Source organism: Eublepharis macularius, chromosome 7 (assembly GCF_028583425.1).
Source record: "Eublepharis macularius isolate TG4126 chromosome 7, MPM_Emac_v1.0, whole genome shotgun sequence".
Classification (NCBI taxonomy): domain Eukaryota; kingdom Metazoa; phylum Chordata; class Lepidosauria; order Squamata; family Eublepharidae; genus Eublepharis; species Eublepharis macularius.
The window spans coordinates 24,501,640-24,527,864 of record NC_072796.1 but is presented as its reverse complement, the minus strand read 5'-3'; the positions used below and the strand labels follow the sequence as shown (position 1 = coordinate 24,527,864).

General features: G+C 42.5%; 1 protein-coding gene across 2 annotated transcripts in view; it reads left to right on the top strand.

The window, feature by feature from the left end:
* The window catches only part of CDH12 (cadherin 12), a 250,239-nt gene that overhangs the window by 74,192 nt on the left and 149,822 nt on the right, over positions 1 to 26,225 (top strand). For both annotated transcript variants that reach the window (XM_054984695.1, XM_054984694.1), the window contains exon 2: positions 17,036 to 17,330. In XM_054984695.1, coding sequence (XP_054840670.1) covers positions 17,036 to 17,330 — 295 coding nt within the window. The remainder of the gene's footprint in view (positions 1 to 17,035; positions 17,331 to 26,225) is intronic.

The following is a 26,225-nucleotide window of genomic DNA, read 5'->3' as shown; positions in this document are numbered from 1 at the left end:
TTTTCTTGGCTGTGGCTCAATACTGTTAACACGAGAAGCCAATATTTTCTGGGTTCAGCCTGCTATAATATTGACCTAAAGGTCTGTTGAATGTTTCGCCTGTTGATTTCACATCTGCTGTGCTTTAGCACAACATTGTCTGCCCAGTGCCTTCAGGTTTATCTGGAATACGCTGGAGCAAATAGAACTGATTGCCACTGAAGAGGCTGCCTCACTGGTGAAATTTTGCTTTAGATGCCGTTGAAGTTTCCAGTAGGAACCTCAGCAGCTCATTACAGCCTTGAGTTCTCCTCCTGATCAGATTATGTCTCCCAGCTACAGAAGAAATTCCCCTCCTCCTCTCTTTGTTTCCCCTCTTCTCCATCCTCTCCAACTCCACTGAATACACTAAAGCCAATAGGAGAAGGAAAAAGGCTTCTTCTCTCTTCCCCTCCTCTGCTGTTGCTATTTATTTTTATTTATTTATTTTATTATATCTGTATTCTGCTCTCCCTGAAAACCAGGTGCAGAGCAGATCACAGAAGAAAAGATAAAACAGGCAGCATAATAGTTAAAATACCAGTTAAAACATTGCGGCATTCTTATTGCACAATCTCTCTATATACAAGAAACTCATGGGGGCGGGTGGCAAGCTGCTTGATGTTCAGCATACCGGGGGGAGGAATCATATCCCCCTCTGGCGGGAGGCCAATTGAGGGTGTATTCCAGCAACATCCAAGTCACCAGAAAATGTAGACCCCAGAAAGCTGCCTGGCATAAATATATCAGGAAACCACATTTCCCAGATATTGTTCAAAATGATGTTTAAGGGACCTGGGAAAGAAGTAATGGGAAGAAAGGAAAAAGATACTTCTATCGTTTGGCTCACTGACCTCTGTGCTTCCTTCTACCATCTACTTCAGGGGTAGCCTCCAAAGCCCATTAGCCTTGTTTGGGGATACTGTATGAGAGAGACTTGGAGAGGAGGTAGATGAAGTTGAAAAATCATTGGTGCTCTCAATGATAACATCAAGAGAGCCATGTCTTTCTAAAACTTGGAAATGAGCATAAAAGAAAAGGAGTTATTTGATTATTCCGCACATGTTGGATAATGCACTTCCAATCCTCTTTTGAGATCATTTGGAACTGAATTTTTCCTGTGTGAAACAAAAAAGTCCACTTCCAAACGATTGCTGAAGTGCATTGAAAGTGCATTATCCATCATGTGCAGAATCCATCTATAGATCCATTTTCCCGCAAGAGAACACCTCTGTTCATCAAGCCCATTTCTGGACCAAGAGGAGAGTTCTCATCTTTGATCATGGCAAACATTTTTTGGGTACACTCCTGCTCACGTCAGTTCAAGCAGCATGCTAAATTATCATTCATAAGCAGCTTCTCTGTAAGCTCGTGAGGTAATCATGTTACCAGAACTGCTTTTTATAATGGGGAAATTAGCTTAGCAGTCTGGAACTAAAATTAGCGCGGATCTAACCAACGTTTACGGAGGTCCCGATTCCAGACACTCTAGTGATAAAGAGGCAGACTACAAATAGATTCAATAAATATGTGTCTTTACTAATAGTGTGGCGTAAGCCTGAATTTGCACATACATACAAGAAAGCATACAAGAGCTAGGAAATGCAGAGTAAGAAATACAGAGACGGTCGCATGAGCAGGTACCCACAATGATAAGGGAAATACTCACAATCCTGAAGCAGAGCAGAGACACAACAGTGAGGTGGTCCAATGCCAGCAATGGATCCACAGAGGGACAGCAAGGGGGTCTGGATAGGAATGGCGTACGCGCCTGGCTGGGAACAGGATAGGAATGGTATGAGCACCATGCGGTCTGAGGGACCAGCTTAAATACCCCAAAATGTACCCTGGGGCTGGTGCTGTACTTGGTGGTTCTCACAGATTAAAACAAAGGCTTTAATGGGTTACTGAATGTCTTAGATGGGCCACTTTGGTAATCTGATTGTGTTACAGTGACACCTCAGGAAGAGGGGACAAAGGAGGGAGGGGGAAATCCGAGTGGGCTGAATGGATGTTCCAGCGGACAGGGCTTGTCCTGATGTCATCAGCTCTGGAATGCGGAGGTTTCTTTGAGATGCATTCTCTAAGTGCTTGGGATGGTCGGCACTCAGCTTCTTCTCCGGGGCGGCTCCTAAGATATGCAGAGCGGGGCGAGGTTCTCTTGCTGCGGACATGGTGTGTCCACTTCTCCGAAATGGCTTCCCAAAGAAGGCTTCTTCTCTCGGTCTTCTAGCTACCTAGGAACATGGTCGCCGGTTGGGCATGGCAGGGGCTGGTTAGCAGGTTGCCCGGTAGCGAGGGCAAGCTCGGGGACCGGCCCGCGGGAGGCTCCAGGCGGGAACTGACCAGGGAGCGCCTGGCCAGGCTCGCTGGAGGCTTCCCTGGCTGGCGCCCGGCTGCTAGCAGCAGCTTCGGCCCAGATGAGGCAGGCTTCCATGGAGGCAGGGGGAACAGCACGTAAAACAGTCCATAGCAGGGAACAGGCGCGGTCCATGGTGGATGGCAATGCAGGCACGGGGCACACTTGTAACAAAGTCCAAACACACACTGGGAGGTCCAGATATAGGTCTGGGCAGGGTTTCCCAGGAAGAAAGTCCTTTGTGGAGTTATCCAGACATGGAGTCAGGAAACTAACACAGTCTATTGCAGCAGCAATGTGATTAACAGGCAAGTAGGAAACTGACTCGTGTATCAGAGCACATATGTGCAGGGCAATCTTGGTGTAGCAGTAAAACAACAACACAGGAAACTTTAACAGTCCATGGCAGGCCTTAAAGCAGGAGAGGGGGCCTACTTGGCAACAATCATGGACACCAGCGGTTTCCTAGCACAGCTATAACCTTATATGTGACACATTCACACTTTATCCTGTCTTGCTTTTCTGAGGGATAGGATCATGTGAATTACCCAAGTAACCATTTCACATTCTATAGGGCTGCTGTTCGCGCTTACCCCAAATATCTGTGAGTCACAGAGTCAAAGTTGCTGTTTAAATGCAAGTATTGTCATTCCCCCACCCATCCAAGCTACACTGTTAAGGTATACTTTTGGACAAGGTGACCTTTGTGACACACAAAATTAAGGATCAGATTGCCTGGCTTTATGAACATAATATTGCACAGCCTGGGTCACCTTTGTTATATACTTGAAAGAAACCACATTCTGTCATTTCAGTTTATAATCATTGATACTTCGTCCTATACTGAGTAAACCAAACTTGGCTAGAAATTCAATTTAGGCTACAATTTACACTACTGAAGCCCTTGTTACTGAGTACCTTTGTTTGCCTGTGTGTGTGTACGAATACATTCAGAAGAGTTGTTAGAAATCATTGATTTTCTTTTAATAAGAAACCTCTGGACATCGCTCTGGAGTATTCTTGCTGCCTTTTTATTATTTTTGTAACAAATTTCTTGTTTATCTCTTTTCCTCTTTTCTCTATCTGTAGCAGCATGTGGCATTCTAAAAATAATACATATCATCAGCAGGGGGGTCAGTGTTTTTCTGTTGTATTAAACATTTGGGTAAAGAAAACAAAATGCTAAAAAAATGTTCTGACAAAGAAATTTCAAAAATGTTCTTATCAGCCCAATGGGAAGGGGAGGAAAAGCAACTTTGCTTTATCTATTCTTTAGGTAGCCCCAAGTTGTTTATTGATAGGTATTAATGGTGCTTTTAGAAAAAAATGTCACCTTCCTCTTCAAAGAAATATTGTTAATCATTGAAAAGATTTGCCAGGAGAAGTTACACAAAATCATTTCTTCAGTATTTCATTCCCAGTTCACAACGGCTGCCTTTAGTCTCTTCTTTCAGCCTCTGAAGTATTTCCTATTATTTCAGTACTTCAACTATCCAAAATCCAGACAGTGCCTCCCTTACCATGTTCCATCAGTTCCCCCTCTGAATTTGTTTTCCAGATATGGTTGTTAAAATGGAATTCTCTTAATTTCTCCTTTTCTATTCCTCCTTTTCTATTCCTCTATTTAGAAATTCAAGTCAGTTTTGAATCAGTTCCTCTCTCAAGAGGAGGAAGATTCGATTTAGATCCTGAAGAAGTAATGCATTTATTTTTGTATTTATATACCTAAGAGGATAGTTCAAACAATTAAGAACAAGGTGAGCCATTAAACAAACTATTAAACACAAGCCAGGACTTGTTTTGCTGCATTAGACTGCTTTTTGTATCACCTTACAGTAGCACTGCAACAGGCAGAAATCCACAGGTGAAGAACTCTACACGACCACATGGTGAAAAAAACTGAAAGATAATGAAAAGCCAAAGAAAATTCCTCTTTAAAAAAGAGGAAAAGAGAATAAGAGGAACCAATTACAGCATCTAAAAAAGAAAATTTCAGAAAAAGAAATCCCCTCCCCTTGTAAGAACCCTAGTCGCATATATAGGTGAACGTTTGAGGCCAATCTGGTAGTTTCTCCTCAGACAAATCATCTGGTGAGTTTCAAGCCAGGGAATAGTTTTAACATGACTATTGAAATTCCTCAGGGAATGTTCAGCACATCCTCACCTTGGACCAGCAGAAAATAGGAGCGGTTATTCGCGTTCTGCCACAGCTGTCCTATGAATACATAAAATTGCCATATAAGTTTATTCTCAATAAAATCGTCCATAACACACAAATGCCTTATCAGGCCATTGGCCATCAAGGCCAGCATTCAAATTGCAAAGGGGTCTTCAGGGTCTCATGTTTAGAGGCCTTCCCCATCACCCACATGATCCTTTTAACTGGAGCTGTCAGAGATTGATCTTGGAATATTCTGCATGCCGAGACAATACGCTGAGCAGTGCCCCCCCCCCCCCCTTCCCATCTACCTCTCACTAAAACGGAATGTCTTCTTTGGGATTTTGGCTGCTTGCAAACTTTCCATACATTGGACGAAGCTGATAAGACTTTGAACTTGAGTTGTACCAATGTAATGTGAAAATACTGTGTTTGAACAAACCATCTTAGGGCGAAGCTACAAGTGACGAATGACACTTGAACGGCAAGTGTATTTCTCCCTGTTCACTTGCGCTCCACTCAATCCACTTGCTGTTCAAGCATCATTTGTCACTTGTAGCTTGGCCCTAAGAAATCCTGAGGGAATCAACAAGTGTTTTGGTTAGGGAAATTGTTTGTGGGTGGAGGGACACATACCTCTAACTTATAGCAGTGTTATCAGTTGGGAGTTTTTTGTTTTTTGTTTTTAAAACTGATCAGTTAATCATGTGCTCAGTTACTCAGTATGTAGAACCAATAAGTGGACAAATTGAGAGCCAGTTTGTGTAGTGGTGAAGAGCGGCAGGACTCTAATCTGGAGAGCCGGGTTGGATTCCCCACTCCTCCACTTGAAGCCAGCTGGGTGACCTTGGGTCAGTCACAGCTCTCTCAGAACTCTCTCAGCCCCATCCGCCTCATGGGTTGATTGTTGTGAGGATAATAATAACACACTTGTGAACCGCTCTGAGTGTTAAGTTATCCTGAAGGCAATATATAAATTGAAGGTTGTTGTTAAATTATATGCAAAATCCTCAGGCATAATCACATGTGGTGTGGAACAGATTTTGGTGGAAGAGCTTCTCTCTCATTCTCCAGGAATGACTTGAAGGTGTGCATGTGACATAGTTTAACACCATATTCTACTATTCCCAGATCCCCTTGTGCCACAGTGTACTGTGGCTGCAGAGAGTGGTCAAAGTGTGTTGATCTAAGCCTAACACAAAGGCACAAGTTCTTAAGAAAAACGATTAGATAGCTAACTGTTTGAGCTTATCACTTCCGATAGTTCTCAAGTGCTTTAAGCCAAATGTACCTGTTTCACCATGGATTGGTGCTGGGATTTTTACAAGTGTTATTCTCTTCAGTCATGAAATAGTTAAATTGTTTATGTTTAGTTAGAAACAACTAGTTTGCATGAGACCAGTTAGATGTCAAGTTGTTTTTTCCACCAGGGTAAAGGGGGTGTTGCAAGCTTAATGAACAGATCTAGGACTGTGGGACAAGTGATGTTATTTCCTTTTCCCATGACACAATTGCTCTCCAGTTAGTTATACTGTTACCTTTTAGATCATCAGGATGTAAGGATGTAGGAGCTAAGTTAGCTATCCTTTATTTTATCTTCAATGTACCTTATTTTTCCTTATATGTAGTAAACCTTTATTTTAGAAGCTAAAACGTGTGTCTATGATTATCTGCTGTGCATATTCTACTCTGCAACAATACTTATCCAACAATTGGTTTGTAGCTGAGTCTCCGTCATGCAAGGTACAGAGCCTGTGCTTTTCAACTGAAGGGCTGTGTACAGCAATAAACCAAGTCACAGCCCGTTCTAAAAATAGATACCTTATTGTTCTACATGAAATCTAATTATTGGTCAATGTGACAAGTGTACCACTATACCAGAACAACTCTGCACTCGTAAATCTGCCGAGTGAATAGAATCTTTACCTAGGAAAGAATTGCCTACCATTGCAATTGGGAATGACTGATTGATCTGCATTCCTTTCCATTACTGCTGCATGGATTTGCCCTGCCCTGTGTTCTTCTCTATCTGCCGTAACTTTGAGAAATTTTAGAATTAAGTTTGGAAATTGTATATGGCTGCCTCAGTTTTCAGCTTGATTTTTTTTAACCGCTTCTGATGTGCTTTAATGTACATGTGTATTGACTAAGAGGAATCTTGATGTCATCCTGCAATCACAAGACTGTGCTGAGCATTTTTGCACCGGTATGGTGAATGCTGCCAACTGCCTTAAATGCCACCATCAGCACCAATGCCAAGGCAGTGCATATGATTTGATGCAGTCGATTTCAAATGGATGCATGACCAGCCCAATGATGACTTGGAAGCATGCAGGTTCCAGGAAATTGGGAACACGTGTCAAGAGTGGCTGCTTGGCCAGCTGCCATCCTGAATGTTGCTGCTGTGTAGACACAACACTACTCAAAATGCTGCTCCTTTTGAATTATGAGCAAATTGTTAGGGTGACTGTATGAGAATCTTGGCTTGCACACAAGGTAAATTTGATTTTTAATCACCTCTTTTGTGAACTCATTTCATCCCTTATTCCAATGAAAAGAGCTTGCTGTGGGGTAGATAGGAGAGGGAGAGAAATGATTCAAACTAATGATGTAAAGTAAATACGATGGTACTGTATTTACTCAAGCTGAGTCCTGAATAGGAAATATACAGATACAGAAGCATTTTTCCTAATTGGAACTCCAGCTACCATATTTTATTCCTTCAAATTAAGTATGGGCTTGCAGTGAGTAACTGAAGCAAGCATAGAAATTTAAAATCAATTTGCTGGTTTTGTGTTTATAAATAAAATCTGTAAGTTAGAGCTGAAATTCCCCTTCTACAAGCAGAAAGATGCTTCTGCTCACTCAGGTCACAGGTGAAGGGTAATTTGCAATTGGGAATGACTGATTCTAATGCAGAGCCCCCACTCATTGTACACCATGATATTCCCAACCAGGAATATCAGGAGGCACATTTGTCTCCTGTTTCAATAAGAACTTTCTTGCCCTTGACAGTTTTGCCCATCACCACTCATCAGGGCAGCTGGGGAAAAACTTGGATGGAAATGGGAGGGTGATCAGCGGTGCATTGACACCATGCCATGACATCACTTCTGGTTCAACCCAGAAGTGATATCATCCCAGCAAGCAATGCTATAACATTCATCTAAAACTTTATGGTTGGGGTGAAACCATAGAGTTTGGGGCATTGTCAGGTCACATTGGAACTGACCTGACCTTGTTACTAGTAATCCCACAACATTGCCAATGAAAGTTCACATCAGGCTGCCAACCTAAATGGACCACAGGAGAAAAGAAGGGTTGAGAGAAAACTGTTCCACAAGTGGAACAATGCTTGCAATCCTTTGGCTCTAAACCATTATCCATTTTTTCCCTATTCTAGAGCCTGTTGTATTTTTTCCCAGAACGGGCTTTGTTTCTAGTCTATTCATAATGCATCAGAGGAGATAACAAAATAATAATGCCTATGGGCAAGAGGAAACATGAACATACATAGTGAAGTCTACTTACATAAGATATTGTGTAATACCTACTGCTTGCCTCCAGAAATCGAACAGACAAAAATTTGGCACAAGTGGAAATGCATGTAAGGATACTTTAACAGTGCAATTCTAAGCAGAGTTCCTCCATTCTAAGACCATTGAAATCAGTGGTCTTAAACTGGAGTAACTCTGCTTAGCGTTGCACAGTAAGTTTGACTTGGCATAAGCAGCTATGACTAGACATGGGCACTAACAGGAAAAAAATCGAACAAGCTATTCATTGTATGTTGCCATCCATGAACAATGAACAACGAACAGTAACAAACATGACCCTGTTCACAAACATGTTCGTTGTTCATTGTTCGTGGCCCCTTAAAGATCTCTTTAAACTATCAGCTGGCAGGTGGCAGGGGGAATTTCCCCCTGAAGCAAGAATCCAATACAGAATTGAAGAAATTGCTGAAACAGAACATAAGCAATTCCAGGACTGACATTAGACAACATGTAGCATAGGTATCACTTGAAGCACTTGCAAGTGCTGTACCTGGGCAAGGAAGTATTAACACCAGTGCATTAAATGGTTACTAGATACTTGTTAAATCAATATATTTTAATGCTCTGTGCCATATTATTTTTAACAGAGGTGGTAAATTGTTAAAATTCAGTTCAGATTTAGGCTTGATCATTTCCCTTACGACACCATCAAATAAAAATGTCAATTAAAAAATAGACCATGTTCTTAAAATAAAACTTAAGCAACATTTATGCACATCTCCTGAATACCATTTTTTAATCCAATGGAAAGTTGTAAAATCCAATGGAAACTTGTGAAATGACATCCATTTCCAACTCTGTCCATCTTATGAGTAAATTTTTTCCAATGGGGAGGGGGAAAAAATGGGAAACTATCAGCTGTTGTATCTATTAGAGTGAGATTATTGCATGCTTTTGGGGATCTCATCATATTAGTAGAATTAAAATCAAGCTGTAAATCTTTCCAGCACTAGATAGCATTATAAATATACTCATTTCCTACAGAATAACATTCCTTCCCCGATCAGCAGTTTTACTTGATATATTATAGTTTTTAAAAGTCATTTGTATTGTGTGAGGGAGCAGCTGAAAATGCAATTTCAAACACGCACCTGTATTCCCATGCAAATTCACTAATGGGTCACCTAGTTTTTAATCTGTGCTGTCAGCAGAAAACCACATTGTGCCCATCAACAATTTTGCCCTGCTTGGAGGACTCCGTGCCAAAGCAGACCATATGCTGTACAATGGTTACTCAGATTCTGTGACAAGAAAGCTAGATTTGTGGAACAAATTGTGCTCATTCATGCAGCATTTCACTACACCCAGACTGCATCAGCTGTGAAGGGCATATACAGATAAGTTGTCACTTTCCCCTTTAAGATATGCCGCAATGCCAGTCGTCAACAAGAAGGTATATAACCTTATTCAATAGTTTATTTCCTCCCAAATTTGTACTATTCAACTTTGGAGGAATTGCCCATGCCCAATGTGTCTTATGGAACCCATAATTTCCGCTAACAGAAGGAAGGGCAATATTTGCCCATTCCCCCCTCCCAGTACGTACCTCTAACTCCTTCCTCATGCTGTTCTTAGTGACCCCCTGTTTTCCAGGAAACGTTATTTATTTATCCATTTATGTCATTTATAGTCCGCCTTTCTCACTGAGACTCAAGGTGGATTACATAGTATGACATTAGTACAATTAGTATCGTGCATTTCAATTAGTGCATTTCAATGAGTATCAAGTGCATTTCAAGTTTAGAAGACATAGCATTAGCAAGAATTCAATACAGAGTAGAAAAAATACAGGTGGTATATAGGAGGACATATTTAAAGCAACAGATAATATGTAAGATAATATAGTGATCAAGTCTATGGTCCCTAACTCAGTAGCGAAGCATCTGAGACCCCATCCCTACAATACAGCCCTCCATTTGAATAAAAAGCCTTTTTGAATAGGATCTCTTGTGGCTTGCAGAGGGAGTAGGGAGATGCAGAAGTCCCATGCTGCCAATGAAAATCCCTTCTGGTGATGGAGAGTGCTCTTTAGTCATAGCTGACTTATGATGATCCCTGGTGGGGTTTGCATTGCAAGAGACGATCAGAGGTGGTTTGCCATTGCCTGCCTCTGCAACTCTGGTCTTTGTTGGAGGTCTCTCATCCAAGTACTAACCAAGGTCGACCCTGCTTAGCTTCTGAGATCTGATGAAATCAAGCTCACCTAGGCTATCCAGATCAGGGCTGAAAATCCCTTCTACAAGCAGGGATATTTCTTGAGACCCAAGCCAATGGTTTCAAAACATTTGAGGAAATTTGGTACAGGAAGTGCGTGGTTAGTTTACAAAATCACTTTTTTCTGCATTTCTGGGGAATCGCCCCAAGTACATATGAATTCATACTTTGCATGTAGGGATTTACTCAGAGTAGTGGCAGGCAAAGTGGTTTACCATTGGGAGGCCTCCCACCTAGGGTTGCCAGGGCCACACTGGAGGTAGGGGATCTCCCAGCCACTGCCCCCCCCCCACTGTTCACTTGGCCAGTTGGGGAGAAATAGAAGGGAAATGGGGGTAATTTACCCATTGCCACCAGCCCCTTCCTGATGACATAGTCTTCTTTAAACCTAAAGCTGTCCCAAATAAGGCAAACTTTTCTTTTCTCCTCACACAGAGAGTTACTGGTGTGACCCTCCTTGTCAGACTCCAGACTTCAACTCCTCTAACAATTATGTCAACTCAGCACCAATTATTACCTTCTCACTGGCCAATCACAGAGAGGGGGAGTGGCTTGTCAATCATTCTCCCTTCTGGCAGTTTTTTTTAACCCTTTCCCTTCTACTCTCTGGGTGCTGCACTTGGTAAACCTTTCATTTAAAAGCCCATTCCATGACAGCATTCAATCCTCATTTTTTTGTTAGATAAGGTGAAGGAAGGACTGGTGATGGGGGAATCCCTTGAAGTTGGGTGGAGGAGGGTTAATGACTGTTATTTCCTGCTAAGAGTTCTATTTTGCTATGGTTTTAAATTTAAAACTTTGGACATGCCATCTTTTTAAAATTTTAGGATTTTGGTTTCCTATTGGTTCCTAAATGATTAGGGTAGAATTAGGCAAGGTCTTTCAAGGATGAATAAACAAACAGAAAGGGAAGAGCTGAGAAGACAAAATAATTGCTGTGCTGTGAGGGGGAAAGTACTTCTACATTACTAACATACATTTTTATGAGACTTTACCTACTCTGGCTTTCTGCAAAAAATCCTTGAATTTTTAGTTTGGTTTGTGTGCTGAGAATTCAGTTAGAGGTCTCTGGTTTTGCTCCCAGAACAGGAACCAGAAGACTGAGCAACAAGAAAATAAAATAAAGTACAGCTATTTATTACACAGTGAACAAAATCTTTGCTCCCAGAACTACAACTCCCAATATATTCTGAAGGTAGGGCAGAGCTATTCAACCCATTTTTTATGTATAATGTGCATATACACCTCATATGCACTTTCCTGCTCAGAGTAAACCAAAACAAAAGTCTGTTGTACCATGTCAGGTAGAAACAAAACTGCAACTTCTTAATCTGTACAAATGCTTTCTGTTTCTTCTAAAGTTGGAGGTAACCAGGAAAAAAAGTCAAGAACAAACTCTTGAGAGAGCAGAGCAGATGCTTATCTTTTCCAGGCATCTGATTTTTCCCCCCACATGCCATCTGATCTAGTTCAGCGAATGTCAACAATAACCCTGCCACCAAGCAGATGTCTTGGAGGATAGAGATCTACAGTTCTACCCCCTGCACAACTGTTTCTTAGTGTGTCTTGCATGCCCCAAAACTGAAATTAATCTGGAGCTTTGTCAGAGAGTGAGATTAGAATAAGACAGGTACAGCTGGCTAACATGCTTTTGTCTTTTACTGTTGTGGAAACTCAATTCCATCGAAATGAGTCTTCGGTGTAATACAGCACAATATGGAGACATCTGTGGAGGGAGAAAAAGAGTCCACAGCACAATAGAATATGTGCAACTCGAAGTGAAAAAAGGGAGCAGGTCTAGCAAAAAAGAGGATGGCTAGCAAAGTTCTTGGAGTATCAGAATGAGTTGCAAACTTTAATTTTTTGGGGAGGGGGGAAACGATAGGCTCCAAGAAGAGTATTACAGGCAGAGAAAAGTCTGTGGACTTAGGCCAGTTTGGTGTAGTGGTTAAGAACAGCAGGACTCTAATCTGAGAATACCAGATATGTTCTAGTCCCAGCTGCCTACTTTTTGTTACTAGAGACCTCCAAACATTGTAGGGCATTCTCGTTAGCCAAGTGGAATGCACTCCCCTCGGCGGTTATGGAGGGGCGTTATAGAAAGATCCCTGTGTGAGAGAGTGTCTGCCCTTGCAGAGAGGGCATGGTGGAGACAAATGGACATGTTTTGCTTTATTGTTGATTTTATGTGGGTATTCAAGCAAAGTTTTTTTTTCCTTTGCTAGGTAGACTTCTGGGTTGTTCTGAGAACTTCTGACTCAAAACTTACCAGGAAACTGCATTTAGGTGCCAATCCACTGATTACTGCTCTCTGTGCTAAATTCCTTGCCACAGTGTGTAAATTCATAAGGAAATAGTACCAAGTATAATTGATTTTCAACAAATATTATTTATTTCCAAAGTATTTTATGTGTAAATTATGTGACCTTGGTCACAGCTAAAGGTGGGCATGACCCCCAAAAAATTACCGATCAAGCTGATCAGGGATCGGTGCCAGCAACGACCCCAAATCACCGATCCACACTGGTCATCTCCCATTTCCGATCCGGGTATCGGGGAGGCCAAAGCGGAGGGGCGCCCCACTGTTCCCAGCTATGTGGGAAGGTGGGTGGTGGCAGCGACCACCAAGTCTGGCGGGCATGGGGAGGCGACAACAAGCCACCTCCCCTCAGGGAGGGGATGTTCACACACACACACACACTTAGAGCAGAGGGAGGGAAAGTTTTTAACCTGGCGATGAGCCGCCTCCCCTCAGGGAGGGGATGTTCACACACACACACACACACACACACACACACACACACACACACACACACACTTGGAACAGAGGGGGGGAGTTTTTAACCCGTCCCTGCCTCTCCAAATAGAGAGAGAGAGACACCCCGTCAACATGTTTCAGCCAGCTTTTAAAAAAAAAAGCAGGGACAGAATCCTCCATTCCTCCCCACCCAATTTTAAAAGCAAGCAGCCAGTCTTCCAAAAGCATATTTTAAACACACACACACAGCCGTGAATGAGGTTTTCCCACAAAATACAATGTTTTAAAAGCAGGTTAAAAACAGAGAGTGACAGACAGAAAAACAGCCATTCCTCCTACAAAGCCCCGTTTTTTTTTTTAAAGCAAAAAAACGTTTGGAGTGCCCATGGCTACAGAACATCCCCTCCCCCTCCCTCCCCTGGGTCTCTTCTCCCAACTGGTGAGTGCATTGCTGCTCCGTGGTCGGAAGGAAGCCCTGCTGATCAAGGCAAGCTGGGCTTCTATTCGGGTTTCCAGGGTGACAGAAGGAGGGCAAACTCAGCTCAGGCATTCCCCTGGCTCCATTGCCAGGGGAATAGATTACTGGTGCCAGAGTGACTGGATCTCCGATCAGATACCGATCGCCCCGATCAAGCCCTGATGAAGCCCCCCCCCCCCAAATCTGGATCGGTCACCGTGGACAGCACCGATCCACCGGGTCCCGATCGCGCGAACACCATTATCGTTGGTATTTTTCTATCGTAATGCCAATCGTGCCCATCTCTAGTCACAGCTCTCTCAGAGCTCTCTCAGTTCCACCTACCTCACAGGGTGTCTGTTTAAGGGGCTAATAATGACACTGACTCTGTAAAATGCTCTGAGTGTGGCACTAATCGGTCCAGAAAAGCAGTATATAAACACAAGGTTATGATAAGCACAATGTTATTATTCATTGAAATCCTTCCATCATGCAAAAAGGAAAGCAAGTTCCTCAATACTTGGCATGCAATAGATTGCAACATGTCAGAAACTCACTTTGAAGCCTAACTTGGCCTACTAGCCATGATTCTTTGTCTAAGATATGGTGATTTAACCTGGCTCGTCACAAGCCATGGAGGATATATCATCATTCTTCACTTTATGAGAGAACAATACTTTAATTTTGTTAAAGACATTAATATAAGGAGAGAGATATAGTCCATCAAAGTAGCTGTTAAAGGCTATTCATTCTAAAACTCCTGCCATGAGACAAGACCTATTTATCAACCAATTCACTGTAGTTAACCTGTATAAAGAGATGCTAAAATTAGCCTCAAAGTGAATCAGGTTGATCAATTTTATCCTATCATAAAGTGAAGATGGAAAAAAGCCCATTCAGGTACACTCACTCTTGGGATTTGCCATCTTTGTGATTTCTGTGGTTGGATGTCTTGGGCACTTTCCGAAGGATCTATTCCATGTGGACCTTGCTATGGGGAGATAGGAATAGGACCACGTTATGATTTACGATGCACACAATTATTTGAATGCAGGTTCAGTCAGACATATTTTTTAAAAAAATGCATGATTTTTAATTGTAACTCTTTTTTAAGTCATCCGTTCCTTATCTGCATTGTAAACATGCATATGAAAATGAAAAAGAGTGTAGTCTAACATACCGTGGTTTAATGGCTCACTTGGATACATTGCAGCTATTTAAATAACTGTAGTCAGGACGAGAGAGACAGTAATTATCTCTGTGCTGGAGCTATTATCCCCTCATTCCACAAATACTGAAGATAGTTGACGCGTAGCAGGGGGAAGGCAAAGGTAGCTTTCCTTCTGATCGTAATAAATCCGGCACACCAGCAAAAGATTAATTTGTACTGAACTGGTGAGATCGTTTTAGAAGCCACTTATAAAAGGCAGATAAACAGAGGGCAATAACATATGACCTGATGGGTGAGGAAGGGATATGTTGTCTGAAGAGGGGGTGTTATGTATTGGGCTAGCTTTGAGAAAAACAGGGCTCCTCAGGTAGCCAATCCTATTGGGAATTAGGGTTATCAGCAACCAATCATTTCCCCTGGATAGGAGCCAATCGCGGTCGTGTAAACACGTTACCTTTTGTTTAGTGCATGCAAATGAAGGATCCTAGTGCCTGTGTTCTTATTGGGGAGTTACTGAAATGGGGTGGAGTTGGAGGTGTATGTATCTGGCCCCCTCGGGAGCCACGTTGTTCTTTTTGCAAATAAAGTTACTATCATGAGCTGAAGTCGCTGCCTGGCTGACATCACTTGAGCACTAGGCTCAATATTTAATAGGGACCTTAAGAATATTGTCTTGATTCAGCCTGGAAAGGTGAGTCGTTTTATGCATCTACTATGGATCAAAAAGTTTGGGACGGTTACCTCGGACATATCTCAATTCAACTCCTCCCCCATGTCTCTGATTGGCTGTCTCTGTGGACATACAGCCAACCTTCTTCACCAAGGTTGTTCCTATAGTTCCCAGTTCTGGGTAATGAACTGCATTTATATCAGTGAAAGGTGAAAGTGGCTGCTACTGTTTTTCAACTGATAAAGAGTACGGAAGCTGATTTCTATATGTGCCTCATTCTATGGTTTGGCCTGGGCTTAATTCTTTACTATAACAACAACAACAACATTTGATTTATATACTGCCCTTCAGGATGACTTAACACCCACTCAGAGCAGTTTACAAAGTATGCCATTATTATCTCCACAACAACAAACACCTTGTGAGGTGGGTGAGGCTGAGAGAGCTCCTAGAAGCTGTAACTGACCTAAGGTCACCCAGCTTACTTCAAGTGGAGGCATGGGGAATCAAACCTGGCTCTCCAGATTAGAGTCTCACCACTCTTAACCACTACACCAAACTTTACCTATGATGTTGTACTCCATAGGGATGTGTGAAATCCACTAAGTAATTCTAGGTTGGGGAAGTGTTCGCCTAGCCAGCCCAAACACTGGACCCAATTTGGAGGGCTTGACTGACTCTTGTCACTGACCAACTGCCCCTATCCTTGTCTAGATTAAGCTTCGGTTTACTGGCCCTCACCCCTCTCATTACCTTCTCAATGCACCTGTTCAGAACTTGCACAGAATTATTATTATTGTTGTTTATTTATAGTTCACCTTTCTCATTTTGATCCTAGGCAGATTACATATTGCAAGTGAATATAACATAAGCAATGAAATCAGATACAATAGGGTATGGTAACTGCAAATTTGAAAGCTAGCATGCAGCCGAACACATAGATGAAATGTTTCTGAATTAAAGTGTAAGTAATTAACATGACATCTTTAGCAAAGTTGAACTACCCAGAAGGAGTGTGTCTATATCAGCAGACAGTACCCAATAGCCTAGTCTACAGTTCCTGTCCTTTACCAAGGTATCTCTTTGACCTGTTTCTTATGATGCAGCCTTATAATCTGAGCAGAAAGCATTCCTGAATAATTCAGTCTTGCATAGTTTGTGGAAAGCTAGGAGAATGGGAGTTTTCCTGATCTTAGTTAGGCTTTTCCATAAGGTGGGAGCTACCACAGAGAAAATGTGTGCATGGTCATTTGTTGATTTAGCCCAGCTGCAGGGAGATTTCTACAGAAGTCCCTGGTTAGATGAGTGAAACTGCCATGGCAGAACATAGGGAGAGAGGCAGTTGCACAGATATGAAAGGAAAAATGCAGTTTGGTGGATATTGGTGGAACCTCACCCCAAACACTGATCTCTCCCAGTGTTTTCATATAGATGTAGGAGCAAGATAGTGAACAAGATGTGCCTCTGTGGAACACTACAATATAAATAGCCATCTCTTCCTCAACCAAGTAGTAATATGTGTTTAACCATTGAGTGACTTGTGAATGTACCCTCATGTCATTGACAAATAGCGAGGTCCTAATTTTTGATATTAAAAGCTAACATTTTTCCATCCAGGAATTGCTCTATTAATACTTTTGCTTTTCTCTCTCTCTCTCTCTTTTGCTATCAAGCTTCATTCTGACTTGGACAAGGGAGTGGGAAGTGTCAAGTATACATTATCGGGTGATGGAGCTGGTACGGTGTTTACCATTGATGAGACAACAGGGGACATTCATGCCATAAAAAGCCTTGATCGCGAAGAGAAGCCTTTCTACACCCTACGTGCTCAAGCGGTGGACATAGAAACGAGGAAGCCCCTGGAGCCTGAATCGGAGTTTATCATCAAAGTGCAGGACATTAATGATAACGAGCCAAAATTCCTTGATGGGCCTTACGTTGCCAGTGTCCCTGAAATGTCTCCAGTAGGTGAGTAAGATTTGCCTTAACTCATTAAGTCTCTTCTCACTTCTGGTGGAAATGAAATATTGCTATGTTATTCTTGAAACACAGTTAGTACTAGAGATGGGCACGAACAGAAAAAAAAACTGAACATGAGGTTCATTGTTCATTGCCATCCATGAACAGGGACTCATGAACAACCATGAACATGGCCCTGTTCATGAACATGTTCGTGTTTGGCTGTTTGTGGGGGCCAGCAGGCATCATCTCTCCTCCAGGCATCATCCAAGTTTGGTCAAGATCCCTACTGAACCACTCCTAGAAACATGACCTGAGCAGGCACCAGGAAGGTACCAGTAATAAATAATAGCTTGGCCCCAGAGCCTGACAGCAGCCCTGAAACCTGAAGGGGTAGATCCCTATCCCACCACACACAAAGAAAATTCAAGCTCCAAGGAGGAGCCAATTCATATCAACTGCCACTGCTGTGCAAATGGGTATACATGGTTAGTGAAATTCTCATGATGATGGTATTCCCATGATGATACACATCACTTTTTAAAGCTACACAGTTGTGGGAATTGTAACAGTCACATACCACCCACATAGAGAAACCGGTTTCCTCATGTGGTGCCCACCTGAGCATGATCCACATGGCAGTTGCTTGGGAGTGAATAGCATGTGGATCAGATGTGTTTCCTGTAGGTACACTGCAGAATTTTTTATGTCCTGGCTGGGAGGGCAGACAATAATAATAATAATAATAATAGTAGTAGTAGTAGTAGTAGTAGTAGTAATAATAGTAATAATAATAGTAATAATAATAGTAATAATAGTAATAATAATAGTAATGATGATGATGATGATGATGTCTCAAAAATACTGTTATATCTCTTTGTGCAAGTATTATTCAAAGTACAATTTGAAACAAAGGTGCCATGGATTCTGATGTGAATGCAAAGATTTAGCAATATGACAGTTGGTTAGCGGGATTGATCCAACACCAGTCCACACTTTGCCAATTTAAAAACCAACATGACATTTTCTCTACATTACCTACAACGGAGTAATGGTTGGTGAAGATGATGGAGCTTGCCTTCACAGCCAAACTTAGTACTTTGATTAGGGAAAAGTCATTATCTAAATTCACGGCTGCCTGGAAACCCTTTATAGTATTTTTGCACAAAAGGGGGAAAATGAACTGATGATTTGTGCTTTTGAAGATTAAGAGGTAAAAAAGAAAAGTACAGGGAAAAGAGATGTGTTTTGCTTATGGTAATCTTAAAGTGAGTGTGAAGCATGTAATGTATATGTATCTGTCATAGAGAAAATCAGTGATTATTTCTTTCTATTTCATTATAATTGTATTCTTTTCTTCCTTTTATTTTTCTTTTCTATTTTTTAGTCTTCATTTTATGCTATTTAAAAACTTCAATAACATTTATGACACACACACACCCCATGATGCCTTCAGTAACCAGGAAATCACATTATGAGACCAACATGGACATGTACAGGCAGAGATCTTTGAGCATGGGACTTATGTTGCTTTTGCTTTTTCCAGAGTTCTGATTTAATTATGTGAACACCAAACTGAATGTACAGGAACATGCATAGTGCTAAAATAGATTAGATGAAGATGATGCATCACAGTCCATCTATAATTTTCAAATTTCACTCATGCAGCCTCAGTTTGCCTTGTGGTTCTGTCCTTTGACTTCCACTCAGGTTCTTTTTTAATTGAAAATAATTTCTTGCTTTTACATAGTGTGAGATTAGTGCAATCCATGGCAAGGGCAAGGGCAGGCATTTCCATACAGTGTCGAGGGCATTTCCATAAACAATGCCATAGGGTAAATGAATACAAGCTTACAAAGACATAGTATTAGCAAAGATCCAATATGGGGATGAAGAATCACTGAAACAGAACATAATCAATTCTAGGACTTACATTAAACAATATGAAGCACATAGGAGTACATATTAAAAGCAACAGATAATATGTAAGGCAACATAATGTTGAAATCTATGGTTCCTCATTAGCAAAACATCTGGGACCCCTTTCCTCTTAGCTGTCGTGGAGGGACATAGGAAGGGAGGCATTCCTGTAGGTATGCTGGACTGAGGCCACCATACCTAAAAGCAAGGTATTGTGATGAAACTATCATCCATAAAATGTGAAGAGTAAAAAGAGAGAAAAGTTCTTGGGTATTGCCCTGCCCCTCTTAATACAGACCATATATGCAAAACATTGATGGAATCTGGCAAGTGATGCAAAAATTTCAAAGCAACAAACCCCAACTTTGTTGTCTGGTAATTAGCATTCTTTTTCTGCAGGTCAGTCTTCTGAAAATGATTTCCCCTCTCTAGGGATGTTATAGCTGAAACAAATAATTTGTCATAACTGTAAGATTTTTTTTTGACATGGTATGAACAACCCTCATCTATTATTTACATTATCAAAATGGAACTGTTACTTTGTTCAAAGATCTCCTCTTCCTGAGAGCTGTTCTCTTATAAGCTTGTTTCAGACATTGAACTGGGTGGAATCAATATGCGGAGAGGGAATTCAGACCATGGTGGCAGGCTAGTCTCACTGCCACCCGCACATATCAATCAGGTTGTGTTCCCACAGCCTTCCCCCATCCAAGCTGTAAGTTGATAGGTACTTGTGGCATGATCTGGGACTCTGTATTTTGTATGAATGTGGAGCTGATTAACACTTAAATGCTGAGGGTGGGGCTAGCAGGTGTGACCCCAATCTCCCCTCCCTGTTTTGATTATACCCATATTCAGAACATTTGGCAAGTTCTTATAGAGAATTTTAAATAGGTTCAATAAAGATGTGGACTCTCCTTTCTACCTCTGCTACCTTTGCAAAATTGTAGGACTAGGTACAACCCTCTGCTCAATGCCAAATCTCACTAAGACCAGAAGCTGTTCTGTACATGTACCTGGGTTATAAGATGTTCCCTGGGAGGCCTGCAGTTTCATCACTGGGCAGCAAAAAAGAGAGGAAGGGTTGAGCTGGGCTAGCTTATTCCCTCCCTCTTTGCCCTTTCTGTTCCCTCTATAACTTTTGGTCCTCAATATCTAAGGGTCATGTCCAGCCCTGGCGCCAAGGTTTCTGGCGCTGGAGGTCAGCTTCGCGTGCGCGCCCCGGACTGCGTGATGATGTCATCATGCAGTGCTGCCAGTGGGTGGCTGGGGCAGTGCGAGGAGGCTGCCCATGTATCACATGCCATCCTGGCTGCCTGTCATCCCTGGCCCGTGGCTGCTGCGCCCACCCGGGGGTGTGCGGTGGTGGCAGCAGCGGTGCGGGGCTGGCTGGTGGCGGCACGGGATGCGGGCCTCTGCCCCTGGCACCCCCTCTGGTGCCCCCTCCGTCCCATGGCACCCGCGACCCCCGCCTCACCGCCTCAACCAGGTGCCAGCCCTGGTCATGTCATGTCATTTCCCATTGATCCCGTACTTGTATTTGTCTTCTTGGTGTCTTTAAAAAATGTCATCCATGCCCTCTGTCTAATCTTGAAGGAAGCAGTATTCCTTGGGTGAGTGCCCCTCTTTCCCATTTATCTTAATAAGTCTGACCTCCATGTGTAAATCAGAACATCTGTTTATGTTGTGTGAAAAATCTAGAGCAGGTTGGAAGCATCAGGCCATACTCCCGATAAACCAAAGAAAGCAATTCATTGACAGCTTGTCCTGTCAGAGTCGTAGAGGCTTTTTCAAGGCTAAATGCAGTATATGATCTACATAGCATCTGGTTAATGTACCTTGCAGGCTGTTTGGTCCCTATAAATTCTCTTATTCGCACCCCCTCATCTTGTCCTTTTAAGTTGTAGATGTTGTCACTGTGTGATTCTACCAGTTTGTCTTAGATGTTAGCTGCCAGCTTGGTTTGTGTAGTCTGTAATAAAAAGGAAGTGTTTATTAATCGAGGACCATACGGTAGAGTAATTACAAAGAAAGGCAAATACTTCAGTTGAATAATATGGAATTTCCTAAAGAGAAGCTCAGCAGAAGAACGATACATGGGAGAAACCCTTTCCCCATCTTTTGAGAAGTGGTAGTTTCGCACTAAGTCATCTGGAGATCAAGCTATAGATGCTCAGAAGATCTCCCACAGGAGCATTTTTTTTTCAGGTGGTTGAAATCAGTAGAAATGTTTTTAGTAAATCAATTTATATTGTCCTCTCTCCCCACCGCCCAATGAATCAGGACATCAACGATGAATAAGTGAAATTTTGCGAATCCTATCAAAACTCCACTTTCCCCTTGAAGTTCCTTGGGTGATTCTTCTAACTGCAAATTCCACATTCACAATGAACTTTAGTTTCAGTTAGTTTATTCGATATTTAGCCCGCCCTCCCCACAAGCAGGCTCAGGGCAGGTTACAACAGCAGTAAAAACATACACCATTTTAAAAGATATACATAAAACAATAATCAATAAGTAACTATAAAATATAAAATACCACTAAAGCAGAACCTATCCAAGTATGGCATCTGATAAACAAATTGAATAAAACACTGTAGAGGCCAGGCAGCAGACAGCCAGTTTGGTGTAGGGGTTAAGAGCGGTAGGACTGTAATCTAGAGAACAGGGTTTGATTCCCCACTCCTCCACTTGAAGCCAGCTGGGTGACCCTGAGTCAGTCACAGAACTCCGAGCTCTCTCAGCCCCACCTCACAGGGTGATTGCTGGGGGGATAATAATGACATACCTTGTAAAATGCTGTGAGTGGGTGTTAAGTTGCCGTGAAGGGCAATATATAAATCAACTGTTGTTGTTGTTATAATAAATGGACAAAAAACTTTTGGCAGAAACTATCCTCCCTAAGAATTATTTTGAACTTGGCTAATATAATGGATGCTTTCTTCATTTGCCCTGGATTTGCTACAGGACCAGGGCTGGATCGAGGGGGGGGCAGAGGGGTAGCCTGCCCCTGGCACTGCCAAAGAGGAGGTGCCAGGTGCAGCTGCCAGCTGCCGGGAGCATGCCACAGCTTGCCGCGTGGGAGGCTGAGTGCAGGGCTGGGAAGCACTTGCCTGCCCCGCCGATGGGGTAGCTGGCTTGCCGTGCACGCAGGACCTCCCAGCCCTGCGCTCAGCAACCCGTGCAGCAAGCCAGCCACCCCAGCACACACCTGCACTGCCACCACCAGCTCCGCGGCACACCTTGTGCTGGAGTGCCCAGCTTGCCGTGTGGGCATCACAGGGCAGCGGGGCAGGTGAACCGTGCGGAGGGCCTCCTAGCCCTGCACTCAGCCACCCACGCGGCAAGCTGGCCGTCCCAGCGCACACCTGCACCGCCACTGCCAACTCCGCAGCACACTGGGCACTGGGGCGGCCGGCTTGCCGCATGGGTGGCACGCCTCCTACCCCTGTGTGATGACATCACAGAAGTGACATCATCACGCAGTGCCAGGAGCACGCATGCACTGCACGCATGCTCAGAGGGCCAGACAAGGGTTGCACCAGGCACCAGCAATCCTAGATCTGTCCCTATACAGGACATCCAATGCTAAAGGGGAGTTGATACCCACAACATAGTTTGACTTACTACATGAATTAATTTTGTCATTGAGTAGGAAGGTATGGAACCCATCTGAAGAACATTGACAGATTATTAAAAAAAACAATTCCCTTACAGCGTCAAGGATATTTCACCTGAGCAAGAATCTCAATTCATTTTTAAGGGTGGCTTTCTAATGAAACTGTGGGCCAAGCTACACATGACGAATGACACTTGAACGGCAAGTGGATTGAGTGGAGGGCAAGTGAACAGGGAGAAATACACTTGCTGTTCAAGTGTCATTCGTCATGTGTAGCTTGGCCCTTAGTACCTCTTATTTTCTACATTTGTTCAATTCCCTGAGAATTGTTGGGGTACCAAACATCCCCTGATGATGATGGGAACTGTTTGTGATGGGAGCTCCCTACTGAGAGAAAAGTGATGTCTCCTGAGTTACTCTGAAGCACCTCCGGTTCAGTAAGATTAAGGAAAGCCAGTATTGACTCTGCTTTGGGGAAGAGATTGTCAAAAAAGTAAATGGCAGAGTAAAAAAAGTAAATGGAAAAAGTAAAAAGTAAATTGCCAAAAATGTAAATGGACACCAGGAAAATCAATGGCAGATGCCATGTTGCCCTCAAGCACCACGTTGTGGATCACTGATCTAGAATAACAGAGCCTAACTTCTTCCAAATATTACCAAGCTTGGCCATAAAAATGGAGCCATCTTTGGAATAATTTTACTGGCTCTTGATGCTAGAGGTTACATGTGATTTTTTTTTTAATCTATGTGATTGATTTGTTATTTTATGCATTCCAATTTGTTGCTTCTTACACAGTGCCATTAAAATTGAAAAGGTTCAAAATCCAGATAGATAACTAAAAGAATTTTCCTTGCATTGTTCTCATTGCTGTGTACACACGACTGGGTCCAATCAGTTGTTCCGCTCGATATCATCAATTTCCTGTCTCATGTTGCTTTGTCCATACATGTGCCATGATCCCCTGCATAGCATTTTTGGTTTTCAAAGGGATCCCCTTCCCTTTTTCACCAGTGAAAGAGCTCGTTGGATCCAGTTTATGGTTTTCTCAGATTTCCTTTTAAAAAAAAAAGAACAAAAAAAAAGAACAAGGATTATGGTTCCCAGTTCTGGGGTGAGAAGTGCCTGGAGATTTGGAGAGTAGAGCATGGAGAGGGCAGGGTTTAGGAAGAGGTATAGTGCCATAGAGGAGAGGTATAGTGCCATAGAGTCCATCTTCCAAGGCAGCCATTTTCTCCAGAGGAAGTGATCTCTATCGCCTGGAGATCAGTTGTAGTTTTGGGAGATCTCCAACCCCCACCGGGACACTGGGAACTCTAACAAGGATACATTATTGACATCCTGAATAATCAATAGGACATGTTTGTCCATGACCACAGTCTTCTTTTCCCTTAATGCTTGTTAATGTAGAAGCAAAAGTCTTATTTGTGAATGTGTGCTACAGCCTTTAAATATGAATCTCAAGGATTTGTAATTATAGTGCACTTGCAAAATGGCTGTCTTTATGATTTATTTATTTATTTACTTATTTATTTATATCGTATTTGTATTCCGCCCTCCCTGAAAGCAGGCTCAGGGTGGATAACAACCTTAAAATCATTTAAAAATGTTCCATGTTAAAACATTAAAATGTCATATAAAAATAACAGCACTCTTTGCCTAGTGTCAGCAATACAACTATTAACGAACAATACAGTAGTACAACTAGACATAGCAGCACAGTCAGAGCAGCTGAAAAACAAACAGTGGTGGGCAGCTTTCACAGGGAGGGTGGTAGATGTTGCATCCTCCAGCCAGCGTAGGCCCAACTTCAGCCATGAGCCTGGCGGAACAACTCTGTCTTACAGGCCCTGCGGAAAGATAGTAAATCCTGCCAGGCCCTGATCTCAGTAGACAGAACGTTCTGCCAGGTAGGAGCCAGGACTGAGAAAGCCCTGGCTCTAGTTGAGGCGAGGCAGGCCTCCTTGGGGCCAGGGACCGATAGCATGGAACAGAGGTATACAGAATACAGGGGTCCTCAGGAGAACAACCCCTCTTGGTGGTGGGTAGGCCACCCACTATCCCCAAGTGCAGTTCTTTATTTCATTCACATAGGAGAAAGTAAAGGATCACATTGTAGAGGGGGCTAGTTCTGCCCCTGATCACCCCAGAAACTTGTTTTGCCTTCAATTGTTTCTCAGATTGAGTTTGTGGCATAGAACACAATGAGAGCTCTTGAGAACCAAGGGCACCATAACTCCTCCCTTCACTTGCATAGCCCCACCTCGGATTATTTCTTGGATCCAACAGGTTTAGTGCAGTTCCCCTTAAACATCTTGTACAATACCTATCACTTTTCCCCCTATGTATTATAGTGCCCAGAAATCAGTTGCACAAGATGCTGTGCAAATAGAAACACAAATAGGGATACAATGGCTGCTTCCACACACGTTGGATGGTCCACTTTCAATACTATTTAGTGAACATTTGGAACTGCTTTTCCATGTGTGGAACAAAAAATCCACTTCCAAAGGATTGCTAAAATGCATTGAAAGTGCATTATTTAACGTGTGTGGAAATGGCCAATAAATTATACTTAGCACAAGTGGCTACTCTGGTCTTTTTATTCGATTTCTACTTGCACGGGAGCTCGAACACAAATGAAAATTTTGTGCTGATTACCACTCTTAAGTTTCTTGGTTTTAATAGCTGAATGTAACAGAACCCTGAGGACGAGTGTGCATGTTTGTGCATGCCTATGTTTGTGTATATATAACTTGTCTCTGTGCACTCTATATTATGATTGCTTTATTAGCTATTGATGAGAAGTAAACATTTTAAAAGCAACAATATTTTGCTAAAGAAGTGATGCTAAGGCTATAGTTTTATGCGGGTAGCAGTGTTGATCAAAAGTGGAACCTCAGGATTTGAGTTCAGTGGCACTTTAGAGACCAACAAGATTTTCAGGGAATGAGTTTTCAAGAGTCAGAACTCCCTTCTTCAGATGGCCTCGCCATTGGACACAAATCCTGATGCTAAGGCTGCAATTCTCAACATATTTACCAGAATTTGCCCTTTTGAATTCATAGGATTTACTTCTGAGTAAACATGCTTGGGATGGGATTGCAGGGCTTCAGTCTTGCAAAGCTTAAGGCTGTTTAAATCAACCCAGCGAATGCAGCCTAACTCCGCTGAAGGTTTAAATTTCAGCGAGAATAACTCTCTGGACTCCTATGGAGATTGCAACATGAAGTGCACTTTTAAATGGATTACTTTGCCAAGCTGCCCAAATGGCTGTAAACATTAACTGTATTTTTTTTTAAAAAATCTGCTTTTATTTCCCCCCCACCTCACACACTACTGGCTGGGTGGCTACGAGTATCATTTT